At 56.9% G+C, this 17,679-nt stretch overlaps 1 protein-coding gene across 3 annotated transcripts; it reads left to right on the top strand.

The window, feature by feature from the left end:
* Positions 1–12: 12 nt before the first annotated feature.
* On the top strand, positions 13–17,661 carry ZC3H12A (zinc finger CCCH-type containing 12A). Of its 3 annotated transcripts, none has more exons than XM_082388148.1 (7): positions 13–166; positions 1,026–1,501; positions 5,858–5,997; positions 6,956–7,190; positions 7,695–7,801; positions 7,995–8,861; positions 10,901–17,661. In XM_082388148.1, exons 2-7 carry the CDS (start codon positions 1,038–1,040, stop codon positions 10,972–10,974), a joined length of 1,887 nt encoding a protein of 628 aa, XP_082244274.1. In that variant the 5' UTR covers positions 13–166; positions 1,026–1,037; the 3' UTR covers positions 10,975–17,661. The 3 variants fall into 3 exon arrangements, with proteins under 3 accessions (XP_082244274.1, XP_082244276.1, XP_082244275.1); XM_082388149.1 differs by lacking the exon at positions 13–166 and adding an exon at positions 241–461; XM_082388150.1 differs by lacking the exon at positions 10,901–17,661 and having other exon boundaries at positions 7,995–9,613.
* The last annotated feature ends 18 nt before the right edge of the window (positions 17,662–17,679 follow it).

Genomic DNA, 17,679 nt, shown 5'->3' with positions numbered 1-17,679 from the left:
CGCCCCCTGCCGCTCGGGCCGGCTCTCGCCCCCCCCGCCCGGCTTCCGCGTCATGGTCCCGAGCGCCACCTCCTCCCCCACCCGCCCCATATAAAAGCGCCGCCGGCCTGGCCCCCGGGACTCGGCCCCATGGAGATGCCGCCGGCCGCGGCAGGCGCACTGAAAGGTGAGGCGCGCGCGACGGGGAGGGGGCGCGGGTGCGGGCTTAGGGGGCGGGCGGAGGAGCGGATGGGAAGGGCTTTGGCCGGGACTGACCTGAGCGGGAGGGACGTGGGGCCGGTCAGCTCCGGCCTCCCCTACCCCCAGGATCCTCCCAACTTAGTCCAAGTCGGAAGATCCTGGGGGTAGGGAGACCGAGGTCCGGAGGGGGAATAGAGCGCTCGCGAGGCTCTGGGCCGGGACACCCTCAGCGTCACCGAGCCCGGAGGCCAACCAGAGTTTCCCAGCAACTTTTCTCTCTGGTGGGTCGCCCCGGAAACTTCCCCTCCCCCGGTCCGGGAGTCCGGCCACGGGCCCCTCGCCTCCTGGCCTGGGCTCCGAGCACAGGGCAGGCGGGCGAGAGGAGGCGATGGCTTCAACGGGGAAGCCCCCCCCCCCCAGCGCAGTTCCAACCCAGTGGGTTTCCATCTGAGAGCCCCGCCCCGCAGCTGTCGGGGCGCGGCGAGGTCCTCGGAGGCCTCCCAAGACCTCTGGGTCCCCTGGGTTGACGAGGGGCTGGGGGGTGGGGTGGGAGGAGTCGTCAGACTGCCTAAGTTAAAATCCTTGCGCCATCAGCTAACAGCTGGATGACCTAGAGCAAGTTCTTAACGTCTGTGGCTCAGTTTCCTCCTTTGTATTAAGGGAATGATGCTCCCTAGCTGAGAGGGCTTTTGAGAGGATAACAGAGGTAACGCGGAAGATGGCTTTACATTTTGCAAACTGCCACCAATCCGCGTGTTCTCATCCTGTTGGATGGGGCGGGGTCAGGAGAGGGGTGAGAGAGAGAGAGCCATTCCCCATCCCTAACCCTCGTGGTTGTCATACAGGAGCTGTGACAAATGCTTTCCACCAGTCCGAGCTGTGAGTGGCCGGTGGAGAGAGAGGCCCACCCAGGAAGCCACCCCACCATGAGTCTGTGGGAGCTTGAAGACAGCCACAGCTGCCAAGGGACCCCCAGGCCGGCCCAGGAGTCCACGGCTGAGGAGGCAAGGACTGCAGAGCTGCAGATGAAGGTTGACTTCTTCCGGAAGCTGGGCTACTCATCTGCTGAGATCCACAGTGTCCTGCAGAAGCTGGGGGTCCAGGCAGACACCAACACTGTGCTGGGCGAGCTGGTGAAACATGGGTCAGCGGCCGAGCGGGAGCGCCAGGCATCGCCGGACCCCTGCCCTCAGCTGCCTCTGGTCCCCCGGGGTGGGGGCAACCCCAAGGCCCCCATCCTGGAGCCCTCTCCCCCCGAGGAGGACAAGGAGGGCAGTGACCTGAGGCCCGTGGTCATCGATGGGAGCAACGTGGCTATGAGGTACATATCACTTCTGTGGCCAAGACTGTGGCTGGGAATAGTGGCCGTGTGTCTCTGCACCTGTGGTAGAGAGGATTTCAGGAAGGAGTTTGACCGCTTCTCCAGACTGGTCTAGAGGAAGCCCTTTATGGATGCCCTACTGTGTGCCAGGAGGGTCCCTTAATCCTCGGGGCTTCTTGGAAGTGGGTTTTAGGGATGTTTGAGGGAGCTCAGAGTGTTGCTCAGGGTCACACGACTGGTAAGTGCCGGAGCAAAGATTCGAACTCAGGTCCTTCTGTCTCCAGAGCTACCTTATGCTCTTCAGGAGGGATCAGACTGTGGGCTCCAGCTTACTACATAGGAGCCTTCTTTCCTCCTCCATGAGATGGGACTAACCCACCCCTCAGGTGGTGGTTGTGAGGAGTGAATGCACAGAACCTGGAGAGAAGTAAGGGCTCATTAATCAGTAGTAGTTGTTGTTATTGTTACTATTATTCAGAGTCTGGGACTGCTGAGGCCTTGTCCCAGACCTGGGCTCCCATGGAAGCGGGCCCCGCTACTGAGGTCTTTGTAGCTGTGACCAAGAGTAACCTCGAGGATCTGGCTCTACATCAGGGGTGTGGGTGGGTAGCTTGATGCTTTGGCTCCAGGGGAGCAGTGACTTGGGTCACTTCTGCTGGAGCCCCCTGTGCTGGACTGGGCTCTGAGGGCTCCCCGGGGGGCAGAGCCAGGACTCAGCCCCTGTAACCATCCCACCTCTCCCCTAGGCAGGCTCAGCCTGGGGGGGGGTGGGGGGGCGGGGGGCGGTGGGAGGGCTGCCGCCGACCCCAGGGAGCCCAGACTTCCCTTCCATCCAGGCCCTGCCCTCTGGCCCTGCTTTCTCCCAGTCCTTTCAAGGCAGGCTGGTGAGTCAGGGTTGGGTGGATGGTTCACAAGGAAAAGTTCCTGTGGGTGTGGAGGGGGAGATCCCAGACACAGGTGTGGAGTGGGAAGGGCTCCTTCCCTGGCTTCCCTGAGGTCTCTCAGGTGGGCTGCCTAAGGCCTCTCTATGCCTTTGCCCCTCTGCCCCTGGCCCACCTGGCCCAGCTCAGCTGTCTGGCTGGTCCTGGCCCAGCTCAGCAGGTGCGCAGGTGGCCCTCTTCCAGCCACTTTTGGGTCAGTCTTTCCATCTCTGAAACGGACTGAGCCTAGGTGGAAATTGAGGAAAGCTGGCATCCACAGGCCAGCGGCTGCTGGTCACAACATGTGCTTTGAGAGTTAGGGGAGCCCTCTCAGGCTCCAGCAGTGTTTGGCTGGGATCAGTCAGCGACTCCCTCCTCTAGGGGCGTGGGCCGGAGCGCTGAGCCCCGGGGGCAGCCATGTGCTGTGTGTGTTTGTGTCCCGGCAGAAGGAGGAGGGGCCTGGGCGGGAGGAGGGGCAGGTGGTGCAGTGGGTGGCCAGAGGCCGAGCCGCAGGGGTTTTCTGAGCTGGGGCAGTAGCAGGAGGGGAATTCCAGCCTCAAACTTCCTGTCTCAGCTGCTGCAGGGTTCCTGCCCTTCTGCCCCCTCCCGCCCAGGGCAGGCGGGCCAGCCCCTGCCATATGCAAATCGTGGGGAAATTCACCTCTGTTTCCTTCTAAGGGAATTTTTCTCCACTAGCTGGGCCCAGCCCAGGCAGATCTTTTCACCTGGGTAGCCTGCCTTTTGGCCCTGCCCTCTGCCCTAGGGCGGGAGCCGCTGAGCTGGAGTCTCCTACAGAATCGCACATCTTAACCAGTGTCTCGTTAGACAGGCTGAGAGGCCCTGACCTTCTGGGCCGACAGGACGGTGGTGTGGGATGGGAGGATGTCTGGTTTTCCTGTGCCAGCACATCTTCCTCCACAGCAGCGGAGGGGGACTAAAGTTAGCTGTAGAGAGACACTCCTGGCTTGGGAGGGCAGGATCTGGGCTTGACTCGAGAGACTAGAACATGTGTTCTACTTCTCCCAAGACTAAGGCTCTGACTACCTGCTTAAGGGATATTCTGGGGGCTAGGGCGGCTGAGAGCAGACTTGTCCCCAGCCAGGGTTTCTGATGCCCAGAAGCAGTACACTGTCCTGGAAGCCCCGGTGTCCCATGAGGTCCCAGGGCTTGCAGGTGCTGGCCTGGGATGGGGCATGTGCAGGTACACACGTGTGTATAGAAGGAGGCAGGTAAATGCATGTGCAAACTGCGTACCTGAGACAGGGATCCAAGGCAGAGATGATCCCATCCCCACATTTCTGGGGAGACAGAAGGCCTAGGGCAGGGGGAAGCACTGGGCATTGCGAAGGCAGACCTGGGACCTGACCCATCCTGCCAGGTCAGGGAAGGCTTCTCAGAGGCAGTGACACCTCACCTGGTCCTGACAGAGGAGAGAAGTTTGCCAGATGCATGGTTTTCCCTGTTCCCAGCCTGCCCCACCCTCTGAACAGTTTGTTCAAACTCAAGTTTGGGAGCTTTTTTTTCTTTCCTAAATAAACCTCAGCTCTTCTGTTAGGGGCAGGAAGGCAATCCAGTACCCCCAGATGTGGGTTCAAGTTCTGCCTCTTACACAGTAGCCAGGGAACCTTCGATGAGTCTCAGAGCCTTGTAAGGATGAAGCAGGGAGGTGTGAGATGTACCTGGCCTCTAGCAGGTGCTTGGTACCCGCCCATCCCCGCTCCGGGCCTGCTGTCAGGGTTGGCACTTGTCTTTGTACTGTCTTAGCATCAGTACCCGTGGTGGCTATGAGCACAGCCTCTGGGTCTGCGTTTCGGTTGGACCACTGCTACTGTGTGATGCTGGCAACTGGTTGCCCTCTGTGGACCAGTTTCCACACCTGAATAAAAGGGCAAGTGGGACTTCCCTGGTGGTCCAGTGGTTAAGACTGCGCACTTCCAATGCAGGGGGCTCGGGTTCAATCCCTGGTCGGTGAACTAAGATCCCACATGACATGCAGCACAGCAAAAAAAAACTGGGGGTGGGGGGGCCAGGGCCCTTTAATGATAGTACCCTCCTCAGAGACTTGCTGGTGATTCAGTATTGAGCATGGAGATCAGGGCCTGCCTCACAGCTCTCAGTAAATGTTAACTTTTATTATAAGCAGGCCAGCGGATGGCAGGGAGGCCCCACCCGGTGGGGATGAGCCCTGCCTTCGGGCTGGACTTTGCCTCACCTACAGTTTACGGAGACCTTCAGCCCTGGGAGCCCCCCACCTCACTCCCAGACAGCCTCCGTGCCCGCCAGCTGCCCTACCTCCCTTTCTACTTCTCTTGGGGCTCCAGCTATTACCGCCCCCAAGCCAGCCACAGGATGTGGTCGGCCATGGAGTTGCCTCTTTTGCGTAACGCTTATTCTGTTTTATGTGCCAAATATGAGAGTCTGAGTTGTACGCTGAGGGGCAGGGACTGTCGGGGTGAGAGCCCCAGCTGACCCCTTCCAGCCCCCTAGCCTGGTCCTGGAGCCCTGCCATGATACCCAGTATCACCTGGGAGCCCCCTTCCATTCCCTGGAAGCCAGCTGGAACCTCCACTTTGTTGGACTGTCTTTGGCCTCAAGAAAACAGGAACGTTGTCCCACTGACATGGGCCCTTCTTAAGGAGGCTGCAGACCACCCGGCCCATTTTTCAGACAGAGAAGCTGAGCCAGAGCAACCTCAGGGCTTGCTTCTTGACCCAGCCACATTTGGATGGGGTGAGGTCTGGTCCACGGCAGGGGGATGTCCCATTTCCCAGCTCTCCTGCTGGCAGAGTCCCCAGAGTCTTCCAGACCATCTTTTTGCCTCGGGTCATGCCTTCTCCAAAAGGGCAAGAAGAGAACAGGGAGTCCAGGCGTTTTGGGGAATTGGCAGTCGGAGGAAAAGCAGTTCCTTTCACTTTCAGAACGAAAGACCTCACAGCTGCCTCCTGCCCTGTGTCCCTCGCCGTCCTCAGTCCCAGCCCCTGCGGTTTGAGCAGGATTGAACTGTAATCCAACTTTAATCCGGAGCAATCTGGTTTCTCCTTCCCAGCACCCACCCTCAGCCCTGCTGAGCCGGCGAGGGAGGGGTGGTGACTCAGTCAGCCTGTGTACATCTGTGTCTCCATGGTCCCAGTGCCTTTCCCCCACCCCCAGGTGTGTTGTAAGCGGCCTGACCCTTCCCCATGTGGGGAGTGGGTGCTGCCAGATTCCTGGGCGTCTCCTCACTGTCAGGAGACGGAACCTCAGGGAAAGCCCCGGGTCTGGCCATCCCGGGTAGTGTGGGAACCAGCAGGGAATACAGGCCCTAGGCCCCCGGCCAGAAGGCGGGGGGCTGAGCCCAGCGGCTCCACCGGCCCGGGCAGGGGCTGGAGTGCCACCCATCTCCCTCCTGTGCGGGCCTGGAAGCAGCAGGCCGACCCCATCCTCCTCTCCTCCCCAGCCACGGGAACAAGGAGGTCTTCTCTTGCCGGGGTATCCTCCTGGCAGTGAACTGGTTTCTGGAGCGGGGCCACACAGACATCACAGTGTTTGTACCATCTTGGAGGAAAGAGCAGCCTCGGCCCGATGTGCCCATCACAGGTGAGTGGCACCTCTGAACGGACATGGTCTCCCTGCCCCAGGAGCCCCGATCCTCCTCAGTAGAGAGCCTTTGGGTGTGAGCAACAGCTTCTAGGCCCCAAGCAGGGACCAGCATTCTTTTCCTGGCTTTTGCTGTCCTCAGCATCCCTGCTCTGAACAGCGGTCCTTAGAGATCACCTTGGGCAACCTCTGCCTCCGGGTCCTGGGCACCTCCCTCACCTAATGGTGGCATGCTCTTACCATGTCCCCAGCGGCACAGGGGCAGCGTGGTGTGGCGGCTAGGCCCCTGGGCTCTAGAATCCTGGCTCAGTCCCTTCTGGCTCTGAGCCACTTGCCCCTGATCTGAGACGTGGAATGGGGTGAGGATTTGATAAACTCGCAGGGTTGGTTGTGAGGATCACATGGGTTAATACACGTAAGTGCTCAGAAGAACACCTGGTACATACATAGCAAGTGCCAGCTGCTACCGTTGCTCTTACATGAGCCCCCAATCTTTGGGAGGAGAACCTGAGTTTATTTCCCTGGAAGTCTTGAGATCTGGGGGCAGGCTGGCTGGGGCCGCCGGCTCCAAGAAAAGCAGCCCCTTCTGTGTGGGTCCTTCTGTCCTGGTTGAGACACTCCTCTGGCCCCAGCTCAAGCTGCGGCTCATTCCTAGATCCCTCGAGAACAGGCTGGGCGCGACCACGCCTAGTGTCCAGGAGGGGGAAGGAGGCAGCCCAGCTCTACTGAGGAGCCTTCCCTGAGCAGGACCTGCTAGACTGTTCCCTGGGGTTCTTGGTCTTTAGGCAGCAAACTAGGCGCCAGGCCCAGCGAGGGGCTGGGCCGCAGCAGTGGCCTCTGCAGAGCCTCTTCCTGTTCCCGCGACCCTGGGGGAACCTTGAGAGCCCTGTGTCTGGCAACCGGGGGGTCAGGGAGCCCTGCGAGCTGGGCCCTGACCTGCGCCCCTGCTGCCTCCCAGACCAGCATATCCTGCGGGACCTGGAGAAGAAGAAGATCCTGGTGTTCACGCCGTCGAGGCGCGTGGGCGGCAAGCGCGTGGTCTGCTATGACGACCGCTTCATCGTGAAGCTGGCCTTCGAGTCCGACGGCATCGTGGTCTCTAATGACACTTACCGGGACCTCCAGGGCGAGCGGCAGGAGTGGAAGCGCTTCATCGAGGAGCGGCTGCTCATGTACTCCTTCGTCAATGACAAGTACGTTCCGGCCACCGCAGGGAGGTGCCTGTGGGAAGGATGGAGCTGGGGCAGCTCTGCTGCGGGGCGGTGGCCTTGGGCCCAGGCAGCAGGCCTCATGTGGGAAGGGTCAGGCTGGGACCAGACTGGGGCTTTCTAATTTGGGGGATGGAGAAGGAGCAGGAGCATGTGGGACAGGATGTGGTCAGTGCTTCCAAGAGAGCACCTCCACTTCCCAGCACCGAAGCTCTGACCAGAGGCCAGTGGATGCAGCTTTAGATTCAGATGTTCGGCCTCAGCGAGCTCCCAGTAGGAGAGTCGCCCTAAAGGCGCCCATGGCTGCGGCCTTCTGGACTGGGACCTCCTCCACTCCCTTGGGACAGTACCCCCTAGAGCCCAGGGATGTTGTGCTGGGCAGACACCAGTTTTAGGAGCTGCCTTCCTCTCCGTGCTAGCGAGGCTTACTGTCCTGCCCTCTCCTCGGCCCTGGGAATTCCCCCTTCATGTCTCACACCTCCTCCGCAGGTTCATGCCCCCTGATGACCCCTTGGGCCGTCACGGGCCGAGCCTGGACAACTTCCTGCGTAAGAAGCCACTCATGGCCGAGCACAGGAAGCAACCGTGTCCCTATGGTAAGACCCCCCAGCTCCACCCTCCAGGGCCCTCCTCACGCCATCCCCTTCCTCTCTTGCCTAAGTCGGCCTGCGCCCCATGTTCTTTCTCTCGGGGACCCCCAACCCCATGTTTCCTGTGCTACCCCCTTCCGTCTCCCACCCCCTGGTTCTAGAGCCCCCCGGCTGAGAGCCCTCCTTAATTCTCTCCCAGGGAGGAAATGCACCTATGGGATAAAGTGCCGATTCTTCCACCCCGAGCGGCCAAGCCGGCCCCAGCGCTCCGTGGCTGACGAGCTCCGTGCCAACGCCCTCCTCTCGCCCCCCAGGCCGCCAAGCAAGGAGAAAAGTGGCCGGCGGCCTTCACCTTCCTCTCAGCCCGGCTCTCTGCCAGCAGAGCATGAGCAGTGCAGCCCGGATGGGAAGAAGCTGGGGGCCCAGTCATCCCCGGGAACCCACGGGGAAGGCCTGACACAGACCTTCACCCCGGCAGGCAGGAGCCTCCCACCTAGTGGGGGCAGTGGCAGCAGCTTTGGGCCCTCAGACTGGTTCCCACAGACCCTGGACTCTCTCCCGTATACCTCCCAGGATTGCCTGGACTCGGGCATTGGCTCCCTGGAGAGCCAGATGTCAGAACTCTGGGGGATTCGAGGAGGCGGCCCTGCTGAGCCGGGCCCACCTCGGGGCCCTTACGCCGGCTACCGCCCCTATGGGGCCGAGCTCCCCGCCACTCCGGCCTTCTCTGCCTTCAGCCGGACCATGGGTGCTGGCCACTTCAGCGTCCCTGCTGACTACGCACCCCCGCCGGCTGCCTTTCCACCTCGAGAGTACTGGTCTGAGCCATACCAGCTGCCCCCACCCACCCCAGTCCTGCAGGAGCCCCGGGTGACGGGCCCAGGGGCTGACAGGGGCCCCTGGGGCGGGGCAGGCAGCCTGGCCAAGGAGCGAGCCAGCGTGTACACCAAGCTGTGTGGCGTCTTCCCCCCGCACCTGGTGGAGGCCGTGATGGGGCGCTTCCCGCAGCTCCTGGACCCCCAGCAGCTAGCCGCTGAGATCCTCTCCTACAAGTCCCAGCACCTCAGTGAGTAAGCTGGCCAGCCGCCCGGGCAGCACCTCCGGCCTCCAAGGGCTGCCAGGCTGGGCTTTGGGCCTTCGAGCAGGCCAGCCCCGGCCCCGGCCCCAGCCTAGAGGCTGGACAGAGGGAGGATTCAAGTAGGGAAGAGAACCCACAAACCAAAGATACTGTAGGATTGGTTCTGGCACCCCTAGGCGTCTGCCCAAGGGGTCAGGAGCGATCACCCTGTTGATGCACATTGTATCTGTAGTTTAAGGAGACGCTGCCAGTAACGGCTGTCAGTCCGTGGCTGAGGCCCAAACCCTCCTTCTCTCAGAGGGCGGGGAGGGAGGCAGCGGGGAGCAGAGGCCTGGGCTGGGGGCCCTCTGCACGGCCCCCCACCTCCGCCCCGTCCCTGGGATGCCGGCCTTGGCCGGCTCGTTGGGCACCGTGTGCCCGCCCTCCGTGGGCCCTCCTCTAAGCCAATGAGGCCTCGTCCGTGCTCTAGCGGGCACGGGGCTTCATGTTAGTAAGCAAGATGCTTCTTAATAACCCACTTCCGTCCCACTCTGTGCTCCTATCCCATCGCCCCTGCAGGGTTAAGGGCACTCTGCCCCACCCTCTCCTCCTCCCCCCTTCCTCTGTATTCAGAGCCATCTCGCCCTTCCCCAAGGGGGGACGCGTGTATGTGTGTGTACAGGTGTAAATGTTAAATATTTTAACTGGAAAGCCCTTGCCTCTCTTCACACATCAATAAAGTACAATGTGAGCCCCTCTAAGAGGTGATGGTCTTTGTTGCTTCCGGGTGGGGCCAGCTCCTGGTGATGGAAAGTCAGCAGGTGGGCACCCCGGATCTGCCTCCACACCAGCTCCCTGACCCTTCTCTGGAAGGAGGGTTTTCTGAGTTCTACCGAGAGTGCTCTGTCCCTTGGGGTAGAGGCGTCCTTCCTGAGGCCTTGGGTCAGGCCTTGAGAGGGGGCGGCCGTGGACACACGGGCAGAGTGTCAGGAAGCAGAAGCATGAAGCTTGGAGTCCTGAGGCTGCAGCGTGGGGAAGGGGTGCTGTTGCGGGAGAGTAGGGGGATGGATCAGGCCGGCCCCTCCGTCTGCCCCGTGACCAGAGCTGAGCGTTCCAGGAGAGCTTGTAGAGTGGGCCTAAGGGCTCAGCTCTGTCCCGTCCTCCCAGATCTTGCCCTGCTTCAGGCCCGGAGTGGAGTCGGGGGCACTGGGGTGGAATCAGCCTGGAGAGGCCCTGCCAGGGTAACCTCCAAGCAGGAGGTTAGGGGTCCCTGGCCCCAAACACAAGAACAGGTTCTGCCACCACGAATGTCACCTGGGGCAAGTGACTACCCCTCTGGGTCTCAGTTTCCGCATCTATGAAGTGGGGATGATGATGGCACCTACCTTACAGGGCTGTACCTTACGGGAGGATGTGAGATCATCCATGTTGTGTTCAGCTCCACCCACCATCTCAACCTTCCTATCGGCCCCTGGAAGGAAAAGGCCAGGCAGGAATACACAATTTTTTTTTTTTAATAAATTTATTTATTTATTTTTGGCTGTGTTGGGTCTTCGTTGCTGTGCCCAGGCTTTCTCTAGCTGTGGCGAGCGGGGGCTACTCTTCGTTGCCGTGCGCGGGCTTCTCATTGTGGTGGCTTCTCTTGTTGCGGAGCAGGGGCTCTAGGCACCCGGGCTTCTGTAGTTGTGGCACGCGGGCTCAGTAGTTGTGGCTCGTGGGCTCTAGAGCACAGGCTCAGTAGCTGTGGCGCATGGGCTTAGTTGCTCCGCGGCATGTGGGATCTTCTCGGACCAGGGCTCAAACCGGTGTCCCCTGCATTGGCAGGCGGATTCTTAACCACTGCGCCACCAGGGAAGTCCTACACGATTTTTTTTTTCAGATAAAAATGAGGTTTAAATGTTAAATATTTTAAGTGAAAAGCTGGACAGTCAGATGATCCCCAGACACCATCAGCAATGGAAAAAATAGTTTTAAGAATTATATCTTTGAACATTTCACCATTTGTACTTTTTATTTGTGAAGCTTTTATTGTATCTATTTTTTTCTAGAAACTGCCTTCCCACAGGACGGCTGTGCAGCATGTTGTAGGAAAGGCCGCCCCGGTGATCTCCCTGCACATTAGGGTCCCCCCGCCCCCCGCCAGTTGCTCTTGGCCCAGAACGCTCTGTAGAAGCCTGCACTTCAGGCGGGAATGCACGCGCACGATGTGACAGGGACCTGCCGCGAACGTTACTTCCAAGCCCCCATGTCGCGCTCTTCCAGGCGCTGTGTGCCTGCCGCGTCCAGCCGCCTCGGGACACTTTACCTGCACCAGGAAATGTCGCTGCCTCATTTATAAAATAGTTTTTCCAGTCGAGAACTGTATTCCAGATTAAAGGCTATTTATGGGCCTTTGTGTTTATAGACAGGAAGCTAAAATACCGGACTGTCCAGTTCATTATCAGCCGCTGATGAAGCTGAGTGACTTGCCCGAGGTCCCACAGAGGACAGACTCAGGCAGGGCCTCTGCTTCGGGTCCCCTGGCCCCACAAACCTGAGGAAGGGAGGGACCCAGACACTAGTTCGCAGCGACTCTTGGGCCCCTGAGGGGGGTGGAGATGGAGGGGGTGCCCTCAGCCCTGCCCCTCACGGCCACGTGGAGTTCCATCTGCATGGGGACCCTCCAGCAGGCGGGCTGGCCTGACCACCCCACCGCCCTGCTCACGGCAGGTGTGCCAGCAGTCCCACCCATGTGGCCCCTCTCTGCACACCACGGGGCGGGGAGGGTCGTGAAGGCCGTGAGGCCCCAAGGGAGGCCCGGAAGGGAAGGAGAAGTAGGGTGCCTTCACCCCTCTGCCCATCCCACCAGCCTGCTCTCCATGAACGTGAAGGCTCACACTTGGTTCCGGACCAGAGCTGAACTCTTGGTCATTCACTGCTTCTGCTTTGTGGGGAGGGGAGGAAGAGGCAGATTCCACAGGCAGGTGGGCAGTGGAGAGGCGGCAGTGGGCAGCAGGTCCGGGCTTGCTGTGGTACCGCCTGGCCTTGCCGGCTCGCCGGCAGGCACGGACAAGGGCAGCAGAGCCCACACGGCAGGTGCGAGCTGGGGCCGGGCTCGTGGAGGACTGAGTCAGTTCGGTGCCCTGTCATCTTTGCTTTTCCCAGCAGCTTCAGCCTGGCTGGGCTGGCCGTCCAGGGCTCGTAGCCTCCCCTCCAGGCCTCTTTCTCAATCTGGCTTCCGGGCAGAACTGCTCAGAGGCTGCCAGGCCCAATGCCCAGCGTGTTTCTTTCCCATGACTTGGGTTTTAATCCTCACCACCTCCTGCCCCACCCGCTGAAGCATCTTTATTCACGAGGCCTCAGCGTCCCCACCTGTGACAGGGACATGATGGTCCCTGCTTCTCCCTAGATTTGACAAGAGGACACCTCAGTGTGGCTGGTGGCAGCACAGGAGGAAGCAGCCCTGGGTTCGGGTCCCCCTCACTGGCTGTGTGGCCCTCACGGGGCCTGGGCTTCCTGGCCTACCTCACAACATGGTTGGAAAGTGTGAGAGAAAGACAAGTATCACGTGATATTGCTTATCTGTGGAATCTAAAAAAATGGTACAAATGAACTTATTTACAAAACAGAAATAGAGTCACAGCTGTAGAAAACAAACTTATGGTTACCAAGGGGGAAGGGGTGTTGGGGGGGGATGAACTGGGAGATCGGGATGGACATGTACTCACTACTGTATATAAAACAGATAACTAATAAGAACCTGCTGTACAGCACAGGGAACTCTACTCAGTACTCTGTAATGACCTATAGGGGAAAAGAATCTAAAAAAGAGCGGATATATGTACATGTATAACTGAGTCACTTTGCTGTACACCTGAAACTAACACAACATTGTAAATCAACGATACTCCAATAAAAATTTTTTTAAATAATAAAAGAAAATAGAAATACTTGGGGGAAAAAAAAGTGTGAAGGAGAGAGTGGCAGGGCCAGAACGTGACCCTGAGACAGGATCTCAAGCCACTGAGGTGCCGGAGGGGATCAAGCTCCAGTCACTGCCCTGCCGGCTCTTTCCTCCTTTTGTTTTCCTGGTTCCAGGGGCTAAGAAGCCAATGGGGAAACGGGAGTATGCAAATCCCTGCATTGGGAAATGACCCTGGGGCGCTCACAGAGGATGGCCTCCTGCCAGCCCTTCCCCCAACCCCCCTAGGCCCCTACACCCCACCCTGGGGCTCTCACCAGCAGGGGCCTGACCCTGGGTCTTCTTGCAAGTTCTGTCCTGCACTCAGGTTAACCACACTGGGGCGCAGGATGACTACGGAAACCTTGGCCTCCCTGGCAGAGAACTGGATGCAATTCCCTGCCTGGAGGTCCCCGCCCCCTCTGTCCCCATCGCACCACGCCAGCCTGACGAAACACTACAGTCCCTAAAGATCTGAGGGCCTAACCTAGGAGCAGGAGAGCTTTGGGGCTCCAGGAGAGCAGCTCCTGGGCAACCTCCACCCCAGTGCTGCTAACACCCCAAACAGCACTGGTCTCCTGCAGGGTGGTATGGGGGAGTGGCTGGGAGAGGCCACCAGTCACCATCCAGCTGCCACTTCCTCCCTCTTCCCACGCTCTGTGCCCTCCCTCCTCCCCCCAGGTCCCCTGGAAAAGCCAGACTGTGTCTCCACTACACAGAAGGGCAAGCCCCCTGCCCTGAAGGAGGTGCTGGGCAGGTCTCTATGAGAAACAGACTGAGCGAGCCACAGAGAAACTGGGATTCAAGGGGACACAAATCTAGAGTTGGGGGAGGGGTAGTGCCATCAGCCCAAGCCCTGGGCCCAGCTGGTCTCCAGGGGTTCCTGCCCCTAAAGAAGGCAGTTCCGGGATCCTAGCACTTTTGCCCCAGGGATCCTCAAACCTCTGGCTCATTTTTTTCCCCTAGACCATATAGCAGGGTGGGTAGAGGGTGGTGAGTAAGAGCCTGTTCTGGGGGCCTCCTAGTTCATGGAAAGGGTGTGGGAGATTTGGCTGAAAGGGACAGGAAGTAGGGCCCTACAATTAAGGAAAATGAAGCATTCCCAGGCCATGGTATGTAAATCCTTCCGGCTAGTTCCTGGAGGGGGAGGAGGCCCCAGGCTGTCAGTCTGGGGTGTGGCCTCAAAGCCCGACTCAAGGCCGCTGCTGGTGATCTTAAACTGCTCACCCATTTAAGAAATGGCTGCAAAACTAGGTGGGAGAAATGGAGTGGGCAACCCACTCACCGCACAAGGTTAGGCTTGTTGCTAGGAGGCAGGTCACTGGGAAGGGTCCAAAGGCTCTGATTCTGGCTGCTCTCCAGAGAAGAGCCTCACTAAAGGCCAGGGGCGCTGTGGTGCTCTGCCTGCCACCTGCTGGCACCTCCTGGTAAGGACTGCCTGGGGAGCAGGGGGCCTGCTTAGCCCACAGGGCTGCCAGCCCAGGCCTGAGCACAGGGCCTAGAAACTGGGATGCTTGGCAGGATCCGAAAACACAAATCTAAAGAGAAAAATATGGAAAGTAAGTGCTAAGGCAAAAACAGGGAATTCTCAGTGGTCTTTGCAGCTCCACCTGGAAAGCAACACCAGAGGTCACAGTCCGCCCTACAAAGTTTAGAGTTCCAGAAAATTCCAACTGTTCTGGGTAACAAATTACCCAAGAAAAATTCTCAGGAACTGGAAGAATAGGGAGGAAAGGAAAAGGAGAAAGAAATACTTGTATTCTTTTTTTTTTTTTTTGGCTGCACTGGGTCCTCACTGCTGAGCGCGGGCTTTCTCTAGTTGCGGCAAGCGGGGGCTCCTCTTCTTTGCGGTGAGCAGGCTTCTCACTGCGGTGGCCTCTCCTGCTATGGAACACGGGCTCTAGGTCGCGCAGGCTTCAGTAGTTGCGGCTCACGGGCTTAGTTGTTCCGCAGCATGTGGGATCTTCCCAGACCAGGGATTGAACCTGTGTCTCCTGCATTGGCAGGCAGATTCTTAACCACTGCGCCACCAGGGAAGTCCCTGTATTCCTATTTTTAAAGTGATATGGAAGATAAAGTCACAGTGAGTTCTACGTATTTCAACCCTTTGGCTCAGCCATCCCACCGCTAAGCACTGTGTTTGCAAAAGGATGTGTGTAATGCACCACAACACTGTCTGAAACAGCAAAAGATGGGAAATAACATTAACACTATCAGTAGAGGACTGGGTTAGATAGATTTTGGTAACAAATGTAATGGAGTATTAGGTAGCCAACAGAAACGAGGCCGCTGCATTTACAGAACATTTTCTAAGCTATATTACTAGCTGAAAACAGTATGCTCCCATTTCGGTAATAGACACACATAGGTGTGCATGTTGCTCACGTATGTGCAAGGTTCTTCTGGAAGGATACACAGGAAACTGTCTCCGGGAAGGACAACTGGGAGCAGAGGGGCAGGTGGACTGACTTTTCATTGACCGCACTTCAGTATCATTTGAATATATGCCACTTGCATGTACTACTTATTCAAATTAGATATTTTAAAGCACCCTTGGGTAGAGAAATAAGTTATGGGGGTGGGGATGGGGATCTGAGGAGGGCTGTATTGGCCAGGGGTCTCTAATGTTTATTCTTTTTTTTTTTTTGGCACCACGCGGATTATGGCATCTTCGTTCCCCAACCAGGGATCAATCCCTGGCCCACAGCAATGCAAGCGCGGAGTCCTAACCACGAGACCGCCAGGGAGTTCCCAGCTAATGTTTATTCTTGTACACGAACAGTGAAAAGTTGGTGCACACCTACCCCCAACATGTGTATGTTGTTAAACCACGATAACTGCCATTCTGGAAGATTAAAATGGTTGACTGCTTGTGGTTCAACCTAATATTTATTTACAAATTATCTTACATGTACTAATGAATGAATATTTCTGCATATTATATAACACAAAATGAGGAACTAAGTAAGGCTGAGCCAGAAAGTAAATATAAACCAAAGGCCTGCCGTGTTCTTCCCAGCCCCCAACCCCTCCCCTTGGAGACCAGCACCCTTTGAAGCGGGGATGAGAATCAACTCCGCCACAGCCCATCTCAGCGAGGAAAATTGTTACTCCACAGAGGCGGTTTTTCAAAGGGAAAATTGCTTCAAATCATGAAGCTTACCACTTATAAAATTCAGGCCTGATAACGTTAATTTGGATTAACACAGGAATGGGAACCTCAGCCCCTTCTTCTTCGTATCTCTGCACCTTCCAGGCACATCGCCCTCGCAGGGACTCAGTACGACCCCAGCCTGGGAGAAGTAAATGTGTGCAGAGGGCCATCCTGCTCCCTCTCCACGCCGCACCCAAACCCAGTGTAGCGTCCCCAGCCGGGCTTCTGATGTGAGTTCTTAAGTGTAATGATGCCTCAGTAATTTGGAGAAAGGCTAAGGGGCAGAGGAGTCAGAATAAAAGCAAAAACTAAGTCACACAGTGTTTCAAAACAACATACTTACTGCTCTCAAGCTTAGGCCATTTAATACTTGTTTCAGTTCCCTTACTGAGCACACAGGTCAAGAAGTCAAGAATACTCTCTTTAGAATACATACTTACAGGGTACTTACATTACCCCAGCACCCAAAGGCTCAATCTTGGAGTCGGAAATAATGCTAACGCCTGCTTCCTCCTCTTTTCACAGCAAGGGATTTTCTTCTAAGCAAAGAGAATAAACTCCATTATAGGGTAAACGTTTAACCTAATTATGGATCAATTTCCTACAGCACTCCGAAGGCCCCCAAGATGGGGACGGCAGCTTCAACAAGCCATGCTCTCAACCCTCATTAGCCCTGTCCAAATTCACAACACTTCCCTCGGTCCCTCCCCTAGGCCCCAAATAGCTTCTCACCTCCTGCTTTGTGGGTTGTTCCTGTTCTCCGTGTTCAACTTTTAGGGTCTGATGGTGTTTAGAGCACTTTGAGCTATTTCCTCATCTCCTGGAAAAGGGTACTTGAGATTCCCTAGGAAGCTCTATACAGGCACCATCCTCCCAGGATAAGACATGAAGTGCCTGGATTTTTTTTTTAGTATCTTGTAACTACCAAAATGAGCAAAGGACAACCTATTCCCATCTTAGAGATGAGAAGGTTAAAGACTGGAAGCCAAGCACTATTCCAAACCCAACCAAGTTGGTGAAGGCAGTACCTTCTCAGTGGTCCTGGCAGCCGTTCCAGGGCAGGGGTCACTGGTGGCGGTGGCTAAGATGGGAGGACACAGGCCACCCAGCAGACCACCTCCACCAAGTGTCACAGATGGGAACTGCGAGGGCAACTGCCACTTAAATACACGTGTTCCTCCGCTAGGACGGTTGTTCCTCTAATCAATAACTTGATCAAGGTCATAACCTTATCCTCTTTTAAACTCAAGCAAACTTAAGCTTAGCTGATAGCCAAAGTTGCAAATATCACAAGTATGGTAGGCAGGGATCTCCCGGCACTTTTTCCTAAACCAGCCCAACGTAGGGAACCTAAGTGATCTCTCAAGACTCTTGTATCTCCAGTATGTCTGGCCAACTTACAAGAAAGTTGTGAGGTCTCCTAATCAATGATTAAACTTTATAGAGAAAATATGTATAAAGCAAGCCATGTCTCTAACCGTGATTATACATACATAGAGGTATTCATATACATAGATATGCTTTTAATAATATATCTTTTTAAGAGTAGTCCTACTCTATCTCTAGCAAAAGTCAAACTGTGAGAGTCAGAAATATCTTCAGGTTTGCTGTATGCTGTCCTCAGAGTTAAGGAAACCACCAGGATCCCATCCTTCCCTCCCGGGAAAGGAGACTGACAAAAAAGGATACAGAAAGCTTCTGGTTTCCATTGTTTTTAGTTTTGTTTTGTTTTT

Source organism: Balaenoptera borealis (assembly GCF_965194805.1).
Source record: "Balaenoptera borealis genome assembly, chromosome: 1".
NCBI lineage: Eukaryota > Metazoa > Chordata > Mammalia > Artiodactyla > Balaenopteridae > Balaenoptera > Balaenoptera borealis.
This window is presented reverse-complemented; position numbering and strand designations above follow the sequence as displayed.